This window comes from Podarcis tiliguerta (assembly GCF_965153285.1).
Source record: "Podarcis tiliguerta genome assembly, chromosome: 5".
Taxonomy (NCBI): domain Eukaryota; kingdom Metazoa; phylum Chordata; class Lepidosauria; order Squamata; family Lacertidae; genus Podarcis; species Podarcis tiliguerta.
This window is the reverse complement of record NC_139538.1, coordinates 53221727-53234550: the sequence shown is the minus strand read 5'-3', so window position 1 is coordinate 53234550 and position 12824 is coordinate 53221727. Positions and strand designations below refer to the sequence as shown.

Here is a 12824-nt window from a genome sequence, read left to right as displayed (position 1 = left end):
TGCCTTCCAACATTTCATCCCTTCAGAAAATTCCAGCACTCTGTGTAAACAGCCTTGCAAGGGAAATGCATGTAAATCCAAGAGAACTTTGCAGTTCTCCACAATCACTTGGAAAGTTGGGTTCCAAAAAACACAGAGGGGCAGGGCACTGGCACAGGCACAGCACTGCAGGCTCCTCTGTTACGGCCACAGTCAGCTATTGTTGTAACAGAAAAGTGGCTTATGTAACAGCGCTGACTTCCAGTAATAAACTCATTGCTGTGTTCTAATTCACATGCAAGAATTTAGTTTCTTCTGCACCCTCACTGCTATGCAGTGGGAGACGCAGAAGAAACACTTTGTCACCATATGCATGCTTTCCTTTCCTTTAACTGCATCACCTCCCTTGTAGCATCGAAGCAGATGATAGCCAGGCCTTCCGAGCCCTGTGCATTGCACTATGTGATCCTTACAGCCAGCTGATTGCCAGGGCTTGAGCGGTTCCCACATAAGAGCTATGATTGTTGATACTTGGAAAAAACAGTGCACAGGGCTTTGCAGTTGATACCCATCAGATTACTGATGTTTTTTGAAAACCCCTTTAGACCAGCCACATTTTTACCATCAGGTGTAGGACAGATGGGAATGGCTTGGTTGGGCAAAACCACCTTGTTGATCAAATGGGGCTGCAGGTTGTGCAACTGCTACAACAAAGGTCGGAGCTCTGTGGTCTGAATTTGGTTTTCCAGGTCTCTCTGGCTGGCCCTTGGGACTCTCTGTAGGACATTCACCCTTCGCCAGGACACACATCTCACCAGCCCTGATCTACATCCTTCTCAAGTGTGATAATGTTGTCCACTTGCTTGGATGAATAGAGAAATGGTTGGATGGAGAGATGAGTATGTGCAGAGATGGTGTAAAATCACTTACAGTGATTCATAAATAAGTTTGCAATTAGTGTCAAGCGCATGGATGTCTGTCCAATCACAAACGTCAGACCTGGAGGAAAGGTCCTCCTCTGTGGAACAGGCCACAGTTCACCTTGGCAAGAACTTTTTGTATTACTAGTACTACTTACCTGTTGCTTCTAAGCATTGTTCTACATTTTGTCACCCATTCTGAAGGTACCAGTGCATTCCCATTCCCATTCTTTCCCATATCTCTTCAAGCCCTTGTTTGTTTTTTGTCTAGCCTTCAGTACCAGTCCTCCTGGCTTCTTAGCTCTTCTGTCTCTGTGCATGGCACAGCCCAGTCTATTTGAGAGCAGCCTGCCCAAATCAACACTTAATCTCAATTGCAGGTAGGTAGCCGTGTTGGTCTGCCGTAGTCGAAACAAAATAAAAAAAATCCTTCCAGTAGCACCTTAGAGACCAACTAAGTATGTTATTGGTATGAGCTTTCGTGTGCATGCACACTTCTTCAGATCTCATCTAATCCAATTGATGGATTTCTTTGCTATAGCTGGCCTTCCTGACTCAGGCTCCTTGCTGGTGTGAATCTCAGACTGCTGCTCTAGGAAACTTCTCCTGCAAATATCAATATCCTCCTCCCTAATAATAATGATGAGGAAGAGAACTTGAAAGGCATGAACAGCACTGTCTTAAACCAGTGTCTAATATAATTCCTACTAATTCAAAGTTTGAGCTTTTAAACACTGAATAACATTGAGTAACATTCCTAAGAAGCTCTGGTTAGTTATCTTGAAAGTATCATCCCACTCACCTGATTTTCCGGACTGCTGTTTTCATTGCCCATTTTGATAAGAAGGTCTCGAAATCACTCGCTACATTAAGAAAACCAGCTGCAAGAAATGAACATCTGTGTAAATGCTGTGGGAAAATAACTTTCAAGAAGACAAGTTCCTGACCCCACAGTCATGACACCTCCCTGAGCTGTTCCCAGTACAGTGGTACCTCGGGTTAAGTACTTACTTCGTTCTGGAGGTCCGTACTTAACCTGAAACTGTTCTTAACATGAAGCACCACTTTAGCTAATGGGGCCTCCTGCTGCTGCCGAGCCGCCGGAGCACGATTTCTGCTCTCATCCTGAAGCAAAGTTCTTAACCTGAAGCACTATTTCTGGGTTATCGGAGTCTGTAACCTGAAGCGTATGTAACCTGAAGTGTATGTAACCCGAGGTACCACTGTAAAAATTATTGCCAAGGCTTGCAGTGTGCCCTGCAAAGACAGTTTTTATGGCAAGGCTAGATTAAGTATGGAAAGCTTTGTGACAAATCAGATATTTGGAGCCTTATTTTACTCATTCCCCCCACAGGGTCAGCCCTGCCATTGCAGCATAGTGAAGTGGCCTGTTTCAGGTGGCACTTTGAGCCAGACTGTGGTCTCTAGACTCCACATATGATGCTCTTGTGTCACATAGGGTTTCCCCCACACTGAAGTAGCAGCTTCACAAATGTTGATAAAAGTATGTGCTCCCTATTGATAATACTACCCCCCCTTTCCTCTAGTTTTGCATTTACACATCTGATTTGCTAACTTGAATTTGGCAGTCATCAGAACTAGACCAGATTCTTACACGAATCATTTATGCATCATTCTGAGTCCTAATTTTAACAAAGTGACACAAGCAAACACTGAGTTACCCAGAGATTACATCAGAACAAAACCCTTGTGTTGCTTTGCTTATGTACATAATCACACACGCACTGCCTGGTCCACTGATGGTGGTGGTTGTTGCTTTGTTAATATATGACTTTATTGGGAGTAAGACATGCACTTCTGAGTAGACAAGCACAGGATTGTGCTGTAACACTGTTATTCTAACCAGGACGCGTAAAAAGCATTAGCATGATGAAATTCAATACCCATATGGTATGAGCATATGTCCTATGATGTTTTCTTTTCACCTAATTAGAGCTAATCTCTTAATGTCTACTTTGCACCAATCACTATGCTGCAATGCTTTGAAATATTTAAAAACTCCCCACCTTCGCTTTAGGCTGGAATGCAGAAGCTGGCCACACAATAATCATGTGCATGTTTTCTCAGGAATAAATCCAATGGAGCTTGTCCCCAAGTAAATATGGATAGAATTGCAACTTTGGCATTGCTATTTAATTTTACTCCAGTGTAAAGGCACAAGGGGTGTTTCTCCCATGCGTTGTACCACTCTCATACAAAATGGCAAATTTATAGGTATATGCAGTGTACACAGAATTAGGACCCTCTGCAGCTAAGTGTGCCTCCCCCCGCAAGTTATGTGTATACATTGCTAGCTAAGAAGATACCTTTGCAACATCAGTACAAACAATGAATTGCCATTGTTGAATTCTAGTATTTTAGTGTGCTGGGTTGTGTCTATTCTTCATTTCTCCTACTGATTAAATTCAGTGGACGCTGGTCCATTGGGGTGGGGGTACCAAACCCAGTGCCCATAAAGGCCTTCATTGGTGCCACTGAACCGAACTGAGTATTGTGTTTCTAGCTAATGAAGTCAAAGCTGTGACTATTTGGACACTGGGAAACAGGAATCCCTGGGATCCTAACAGGGTGGGATTTTTAATGGTGCAACTGGAGTCTCACCTTTCTTTTAAAAAAGAAAGAATGATATGGAACATATTGTGCAGGCTACCTTCTAAGCCAGAGGTTGCCAACCCAACAAAAGCAGAAGCAGGGCTTTTTTTCAGGGGGAGCTCACAGGAACTCAGTTCCAGCACCTCTCAGCTGGACACCATTGCCATTAGAAGAGAATGAAGGAGGCATTCATAGTGAGTTCCGGCACCCCTTTTTCTAGAAAAATAGCACTGAGCAGAAGGATGAGGATAATGCTTGATCTGGCTCTGCAGGACAGAACACCTGCTGGAGCTGGAAGGGCTCATTGACTTCCATCTCTATTTGTCTATGATGCTAGCACCTCCTCTCCTTTCTGGAGGGAAAGATTTGTGTGGACAGTTGTTGTGGGACACATATAGAGAGGAGAGATAGGATGGGTTCTTGGATGATGCAGAGGATGGGTTTACTGCTGAGGCCATTCCTCCTCCTCTGTTTTGGCTGCCCACAGAAGGACCTTTTGAAAGGGGAGAGCTCAGAAGTGTCATACCTGTGGGTATTCTCTTTGCTGCTCATTGGCCTGGTGGAGCAGGCAGCAGGCAGCTGCTCTGGCCATGGAGCAGTTTTTGGGAAGGGTGGGTGGGTGTGTATCTCTGTGCATGGAGTTGTGATCAACCCACTTAGTGCTCTATTTGTTTTGTGGTCATATGGAGCAGTAGTCAGGCAGCTACTTCAGGGGTCAGCAAAGTTTTTCAGCAGGGGGCCAGTCCACTGTCCCTCAGACCTTGTGGGGGGGCTGGACAATATTTTGGAGGGGGGAAATGAACAAATTCCTATGCCCCCAAAATAACCCAGAGATGCATTTTAAATAAAAGGACACATTCTACTCATGTAAAAACACGCTGATTTCCGGACCATCCGCGGGCTGGATTGAGAAGGCGATTGGGCCGGATCCGGCCCCCAGGCCTTAGTTTGCCTACCCATGAGCTACTTTAATGTGTGTATTGGAGTGGGGGAAAGCACAGGAATTGCCTGTCACTAATTATGAGGGTTTTTTAAAAAAAAAAATGGCAGTGGGGGAGTTGAAAGAACTATAATAATAATTATCCCATTATTGTTGTTTTTGTTTTGCTGCCTGTTGGCATGTGGAGCAGGCAGCTACTTGAGAGGGGCCTCAGTTAAATATGATGGTGAGGGGGAAATGGCAAACTTTTCTAGTTTCTACTGCATGCCTTAGAGCAGGGGGTGCTCTGGAACTTGGGGTGTGGGTGGGGTGGGAGAGAGACCAATACAGAGGCATCATCACATCCTTTCCCCTTATTGTCCCCAAGTTGGGGGTGGCGGCAGTGCAGAGGCATTATCATTATCACCTTTCCCTTCATTTTTCCCAAGTTGTTGTTGGGGGGGGCAGTTTGGGGAAAGATTCCAGTGCAGAGGCACTGTCATTATTATGGTCATATTTTCCTAGACTGCTTCAAGTTGTTTGCAGGTGGGGCAGTGCAGAAGCTTTATCACCATAATAATTAGCATCATAATTAGTAACATGGTTTTTTCTGGGTGGGGGCACTCATTCCACAGGCATTGTCATTATCATCAACTTTCCCTCCTACCAAGCGAACAGCTTGGATAGTTTCCAAGTTGTCTGAGAGAGGGGAGCACAGAAATATTGCTATCCTCTCCTCACACGCGCTCTTGTTTTGAAGGCGAAGGAATAGGCTCATGCACACACACAACAAAAAAGGGTCGAACACAGGGCCACACAGACCATAAAGTCATCAATGCTCTTACAACTTTTACTTAAGCACAATACCCTCTGTCATTCCTCCTCTAGAGCTGTTCACTTCACAAGAGTCTCTCCCAGCAACAACACCCCCCTTTCTCTGGTTCCACCACTGGAATTCTTAACTCAAGAAGAAGGAAGACCCCAGAGACAATATGAGGCAGCCGACACACCACACCATGTGAATGCTTTACCTAGCTATGTAATTCCTCCTCATACACCATTCATGATGAATATCTCAGTATAAACCGTCACTGAAAATATCTCTGTCCAAATATGAATACATTGTTTCACTGTTCTCTTAATTAAAACACAATTCTCTTCACTGAGCGATTACAAGATTTTGCATTACCCACTAGGATCAGGTCTCACAAATAAGTGACATTTGCATATTGATTTTTTAAAGAAATAACAAAACCCAACCAGTAAATTTCATTTGTGTTTTCCATTGTTATTCCTAGAAAACATACTTTTAAAGCATGTTGTTTTAAAATACAGTCTCAGCTCAACTGTATTTTAGAATATAGTGCTCATGTAAACCTTTCCCCGTGAGAAACTTACTCTTTGTTGTGAGAAACAAAAAGACTTAATAGGAAGAAATTCTTAGCACACTTACGTTCCAGGATAATTGTTTTTGTTGTCCCTCTGACCCCCCTTCTGGCACTTCGGCAAATGTCTTTGGCAGCTCACGCTTTCCAGCTGCACACCTCACCAGTCTCCACCTTTGTTTTCCTCCTCTGCCTTCCTCTCCTCCAAATCTGGCTCTCTTTTAAATGACCCACCTTGAATTAAGCATAACCAGTTGAACAAATAACTTTGACTCCACCCCAGGTACAGAGCAGAACCAGTCAGTTCCCCACACTCCCTCGATAAGTGCTACTTAAGAGGGAGAGACAGATCCCCGAGGATATGGAGTTGAAGACAGACATCGCAGCATATATCAGAAAATGGAAAATTTGGTTACCTTCCTCTGCTTTCCCATCTCATTTTGAGGGCCAAGGCACATATGACCTGTGGGCTCTTTGTGGGTACCACCACACACACACACACACACACTGCAACATCCACAAACACTTTATTACCATCTCAGGACTCTCAGATTACATTTTAAAATACTGCATAAGGAAAACATAAGGGAAACTTTTTTGTTTGTTATGTCAAGTATTTTCATAGCATCCTTCATAAAAAATGGATTTAAGGGCAGATAGGTAGGGCAGACGCGGGTGGCGCTGTGGTCTAAACCACAGAGCCTAGGGCTTGCCGATCAGAAGGTCGGCAGTTTGAATCCTCACGATGGGGTGAGCTCTTATTGCTTGGTCCCTGCTCCTGCCCACCTAGCAGTTCAAAAGCATGTCAAAGTGCAAGTAGATAAATAGGTACCGCTCCAGCAGGAAGGTAAACGGCATTTCCGTGCGCTGCTCTGCTTCGCTAGAAATGGCTTAGTCATGCTGGCCACATGACCCGGAAGCTGTACGCCGGCTCCCTCGGCCAATAAAGCGAGATGAGCGCCTAACCCCAGAGTCATCCGCGACTGGACCTAATGGTCAGGGGTCCATTTACCTTTTTAGGTAGGTAGGTAGATGAGTGAGAGAGAGAGAGAGAGAGATGATAGATGATAGATAGATGATAGATAGATAGATAGATAGATAGATAGATAGATAGATGATAGATAATAACCCACCCATCTGACTGGGTTGCCCCAGCCATCACTTTGGTTGTATCCACTGCTGTCACTTTGCCTATATCCCTCATGTTCTTGCTTTGGTTCTCCAGCAGCAACAGACAGCATTGGACATAGCCCTGGAGAAACTAACACTTCCATCACATCAAAATGTCTAAAGTGAATAATGCACAGCCCACACATCTGAAATACTGCTTATTACGACATGTGGGGTACAGAGGCGGACAACAGGACTAGGACCAGCTGCCTCAGATACTGCTGCATCGGGGGATTTACATATCAGTAACCTGCCAGTTTTAGGAGGAAGTGAACTACCCTCCAACAGACATGGTTGAAGGGCAAGTACAAGTGAGGAAGCAGAACTGGGAGTGAACCAAACCCTATCAGGTTGAGCTTCAGCTGCCAGGCAACTGTGAAGTCAAGCCTCACCATGTGAAACACAGGCAGTAAAATAAGTGGGAACCCTAATGTTGCTTTTAGATGGGCAGGTACATAAGATCAAGAATGAATTTGTGTGTGTGTGTGTGTTAATGAATTCAGAGTTTCCCTTTGGCCTGTTTGTTTTCCCTGCTATCTTCAGAGAGCTTTGCTGCTGTCAACTGCCGACATGACCGTCTGTGCTGGGAATAATTTCCCAGTGATTCATATTTGATAGGTGGAGTCGCACAGACAGAAACTCTTTGAAATGAGGTGATGCAAGAAGCATGGCACCTATGCTATGAGTTAATAGTTATTATTAACCCTTAATGTCAGCTCCAATGACTACAAGAGATTGCTTGACAGAGCCCGCTTGCATGAAACTACCAACTCCTAGGCAGACTTCAAGGTCTAGTGCTTAACATAATTCTGCACAGTGCTGTGGCATGTTAGCACAATATGAAGATATTCAGCCTGTTTCTGTACAAATTTAGACACACCCAAACCCACTGAAATCATCAGGTTCAGGAGATGCACCAAACCCTGTGCCAAATTGTTGCCTAAACAAGAGTTCAGGCCAAAGGATTATTACCTTGTTTGCACCAGTATTCTGGGCAACTTGTATGTGCACAGCAGAGCTATACTGCTGCCAGTGCTTTTAAGGAGACTTTGCGACAGCAACTGCTCCAGAAATGGTAGCACAAAACCTAGAAACAAAACAGCAAGTATCTCATAGAAAGAGCACCTGCCTTCCTGAGTGGGATATTGTAGAAACTGTCTATATGGGTTTCTGGAGGGATGGACATGTCAGTCTCTTGCAGCAAAATGGTGAAGGGTCTTAAAGACTAACATAATTATTATGGCAGATGCTTTCATGGACAACAATCCTCTTCATCAAGTGCACAGTGTTATCCCAAGTTACAGCTGTGGCTGTTGTATTTACACAGCTGGAAGAGGGAGTGTTCCAAAATCCAATTTCCCTATCTGCAGTCTGAAGTGGTTCAGTTCACTCTGCTATCACACAACTCTGCCAGTTTATATCAACCTCATTTTGATGCATGTGTTGACCATGCATATGACAGTATATAGCTCTCTCTCAAATAATCTGCAGGGCTTTTTATAGGTTACTTGGAGCCTACCATCCGGGCTGCAACTTCTATATAAAAGGGCCATGTGGTTGCCCCATTTAAAATAATCTTCCAAGCCTCTCTGAAAAAAAGTGGTTCCCATGCAGCTCAGGTAACCTGTAAAGGACACAGCTCCTCCTGCCACTTCCGTGGGGAAGACCCATAAAATTAGCCCCACCATGCGGATGAGTCATTCAGATGTTTCCCCACCTCCATCATGGATCTGCAGTTGGACAAGAAACTCCTAAGTCACATGGAGAATACTTAAAGGGCATCTCAATCAGAGATAGCTGTTGGAGGCTGTTCTTTTGAGTGTAAACAAGCAGTCAGTGACTCACACATAAAGATCTGTTTTCCAAACAGCTGCAGGACCATCCCTATCATCAGACAGAGTAAAGCAGCTGCCTCGGGCAGCAGATACTGAGGGACAGGTGGGGAGGTATTAGAGAACAGAGCTGTGTGCACCATGTGCTCTCTAAGCTAGCTTGTTGTCCTCAGGTGCAGAGGAGGATGGTGTCATTGTCGATGCACAATTCAACAGTGCTAATCTGGTTGGCTTCTCTATGTAGAATGGAGAGATTGCCAGCTTGCCCTTCCCCTCATACAGCAAAATGTATTGGGCCAACCCTGAACACTAGTTATGACAGTACATTTGCAGCCATGAAAAGCAAGAGTAGAGCAACTTGTGTTTCTCTCCAAGTATCATTGGACTACAACTCCCATCAGTTCCAGCCAGCATAGCCAGTGGTTGGGGATGATGGAAGTTGGAGTCCTGTCCTACTTAAAATAATAAAAGAAATAAAGTAAAAAGGTGGCTTTAATTAGTTTCTGGGTCTATTTTTACAAAAGCATCTATTTTCACTTCATTGTTGTGGTACAACTCCAGTAAGCCTAAGCAGGAAAAGACTCCCCCTGGAAGGAACACAAAGTCACTTAATGAACAAAGTGTCTCAGTTGCATTGCAACCTAGTAATTAAGGCCAGTTGCTAAACCATATTATCATGCTTTCTAACTGGATCATGAGGCTATGGAAGGGAGCTCCAGCAGGTCCTTCTGCTTGGCTGTTGAGAAGGGAATGAACAAAACCAGCTTCTGTTGCCCCAGATGGCATAATCCCTCAATGCTTCAAACAAACACCCAACCTAATCTGCTTCTCCTAATGAGAGAGCTAAAGTTGTGCAACACATGTGCTTTGCCAGCCTGGCTCTGGCACTATTTATACCTGATGTGATCATTTTCCAGTCACTAAAACAAACCCCCAACAGCATGAGGCGATCTGTTTTCAGGATCTAGGGACACTTATATTTAAAGGTGCTTGTGCAATACCCAGTGAGCCTTCACTACACTTGCAAACACTTTGGGGAACTTGAAGACCAGATGGCCAATATGTAGCTTTGCATTTTGTTGCAGAATGGTAGGACTCATATCTTGTAAACATCGCTGGCAATAAGGTTCTAAGTTTTTTAAACAGGAGCTGTGAGTGTAGACCTTCTCCTTAGAAAATCTGCTCTATAAAATTTGGCATCTCAGTAATCATTCTGTCTGCCCAATGTGGGTGCCCTGGACTTTGGCTGACTCTGGCTTGTCTTTAAGATGTGCCTCCACCTATGCTCAGCCTATACCTTTGTAAATACATTCAACTGTTAAAAAACAGGGGGCATATGCCTCTGGTGGCCTCTTTTCAAAGAAAAACAGAAGCCAGGTAACGGCTGTGCCCCAGAATTTCTTGCTTATCAGAGACAAGGGGTGAGCGTGAGAGTATATTATTTCCAGATGCTGTATCCTATGGCTCTCACATTCATATTAGATGTGCTGCTTTTAGATCTGAAGGAGATCCTGCTGTTCTCCCTCCTTTCTTCACCTGCCTTCCCACGCCCAAGCAGAAGCTCATCTCTAACCTGAAATGACCTTGTTAGGGTGGGTAGGTTCAGGGGTGGACTTTGGCAATATGGCGCCCTGAGGACAAAATTTGGCACGCCCCTTCCAAATATTTCTTATTTTCACAATAATTCTTTTTGGTACGTTTACCTGTATATTTACCCATATAAATATAGTTTGTTTGTTGTTACTACTACTACTACTATTACTATTGCTATTTTGCACCCCCTCAACTTGGCTCCCTATGCAGGGGAACTGCCCTAAATCCAGCGCTGGGTGGGTATCTTAAAACTGGAACAAATTAATCATGTACTTTCTTTGCACTACTTCGGTATCAGACTGGCATGTCTCTGAATACTAGTGTCTGAGGGTTACAAGCAGGTGAGAACTATTGGACTCATTTAACTACTGCCTTCCAGATATGCCTCAGGGTGATGTACAAAATGCAACACAAATCTATGGAAACTGTTAAAAAACAACACAGAAAGTAACCACAAATATGTTTAAAAACAATACCAAATGCACCCGTGGCGGAGATCTGAATGGGAAGCATCCAGACTGGGGAAGCGTGTCACATCCAGTCGATGGATTTCCCATAGGTATCTGGTGAGCCCACCTTGAGAACACAAATCTGGACTCGATGGGCCTTTCCAGCAACACTCACCCAAGGTGCATTGTAAAATTTTATGTCTTGGCAGTAATTGCTGCAACTCCTGTCTGCAAGTTACCATCCAAAATGTCCAGGAATATTTCCTCCCAATAACATATACTCTTCTGGAGAGGAACTGGTATTTGGGAATACAGAAACCCTATCCCCCCGACCTCACTGTTTTGATCTGGAGGAGAGCCAAAGGTTGGCCAGACTCATCGGCTCTGATCCTAAAAATATCCACACACGTAGAACCCCAATTTGCAACTAAGACTGGGAGTCTGTAACTGTTTGCAGAGCTGAGGCCAATCTATGCATAATCCTGGGACAAGGGTAGGGGTTTCGGTGTTGTGTTGTTGCTCACAGAAAAGATTAATATGAAAGAAAACAACCCAAGGTTTCTTCAGTCTAGGTTTTTTTGGGGGGTGTAGTAGATATGCTCACACAGTGTACCCCTAAAAGCCTCATGCACCCCCAAGCTGAGTGCACACTAGTGTTACACCCATATGTATAGCACAAGCTAATTGTAGTTGGGCCAGAATCAGGTTATAGTGCATTGTACATAGAGACTAAAAGCAAACACCCATGTAGACTGTCTTGTGCTGGAGTGTTCATTTTTTACACAGTTCCCTTTCTACATGTTTGGCTCCTCCAGACTGGTGTTTGTTTGCTGCATATTTTGCATATTCTGCAACATGTCATTGGTGCTATAGCAGTGTGTTAGTGGTGAATGGTTAGTGGATTTATATTCCTCTTTATTGTTCTTGAATGCTTCCCTGAGACCTTAATGATTATCTGCAATTTTTTTTAAATGATGTTTTAGGTTTTAGCGGTGTACATCACCTTGATATAATATGGTAGTATAGAAATACTTTTGTAAGTAAAATAAATAAATAAGAACTTGCCTGCATTGTTGCTATCTAGAGGGTTATTCTTGGGCTATAGCACAGCAAAAGCAGAACCAAACAACAACAACCTTGTAACATTTGTAGTATAAAACACTGCAGGATTTCAGCAGAAAGTTATGTGGAAAGAATGCAGACTGCCCCTAGGCTTTTTGCAGGTGCAAACAACATTGAGAGCACGGTTATGTTTACTGCCACAATACCACCATGAGCGCAAATAATCATGAATGCACAATAAAAAGGGCATTTGGAGAGGCTCCTACATTGGTGCTAAAGTGATAAATGCAAAGAAAGCTGAGCATGCACGTGACTGGGGCGAAATGAAGTGTGACAAAAGTGGCTGTTACCTTTCTGTAGATAACATCAAATGAATGGGACAGGCCTTCATATTTGCCTGACTAGAAATGCTAAGACAGCAACTGCCTGGCAGTTCTGAATAAGATTCTCCAGTACACATTCAAATCTCCATGGGCTACAGGCATCTGCCATGATACTCTTCCACTTGCCCCTTTCTGACAGCATTGCGAACAAATCTGTAGTGCTAAAAGAGTGGAGCCTGGTGCATTGCAGTTTTGGGGCTAACTGGAAAGCTCCCATTTCCAAACTTCAAGGCCCCGTATGCAGTACGCTACATGGTCTATGTGCCACCATAATCTAGATGCTTCTGTTGTGCCTGCTGAGACAGCTGGTGTAAATCAGGAGACGCTGGGCATAGCAAAAAATACCTGGTGCAACTTTGTATTGCTTTATGCTTTTTTTGAAAAGCTTGCAGGCCCCACCCCTTTTTTTGAAGTGGCTGATTTTATATTTACATCAACAGAAATGTTGAGTGCTGCTGTGGTCAGAATGCCATCTGTGAGCCACTGGGTGTATTTCATCTTTAATAACATTACAAACTG

At 43.9% G+C, this 12824-nt stretch overlaps 1 protein-coding gene and 1 long non-coding RNA gene across 30 annotated transcripts in view; one reads left to right on the top strand and one right to left on the bottom strand.

Moving 5' to 3' along the window:
* The window catches only part of TACC2 (transforming acidic coiled-coil containing protein 2), a 156915-nt gene that overhangs the window by 138695 nt on the left and 5396 nt on the right, over positions 1-12824 (bottom strand). For 16 of the 28 annotated variants that reach the window (XM_083439542.1, XM_083439564.1, XM_083439563.1 and 13 more), the window contains 2 exons: positions 5885-6050; positions 1702-1780 (listed from right to left, as the gene is read on the bottom strand). In XM_083439542.1, the coding sequence (XP_083295668.1) occupies positions 1702-1734 (33 nt within the window). In that variant the 5' untranslated portion in view covers positions 1735-1780; positions 5885-6050. Of the gene's footprint in view, positions 1-1701; positions 1781-5884; positions 6051-11035; positions 11152-12824 lie in introns of those variants that run through there. The other 12 variants (XM_083439538.1, XM_083439530.1, XM_083439565.1 and 9 more) reach the window with 2 other exon arrangements.
* LOC310677208 lies at positions 8486-11210 on the top strand. Of its 2 annotated transcripts, XR_014510984.1 has the most exons (3): positions 9283-9907; positions 10267-10410; positions 11070-11210. It is a non-coding gene; the product is annotated as an uncharacterized lncRNA (long non-coding RNA). The 2 variants fall into 2 exon arrangements; XR_014510985.1 differs by lacking the exon at positions 11070-11210 and having other exon boundaries at positions 8486-9907; positions 10267-10557.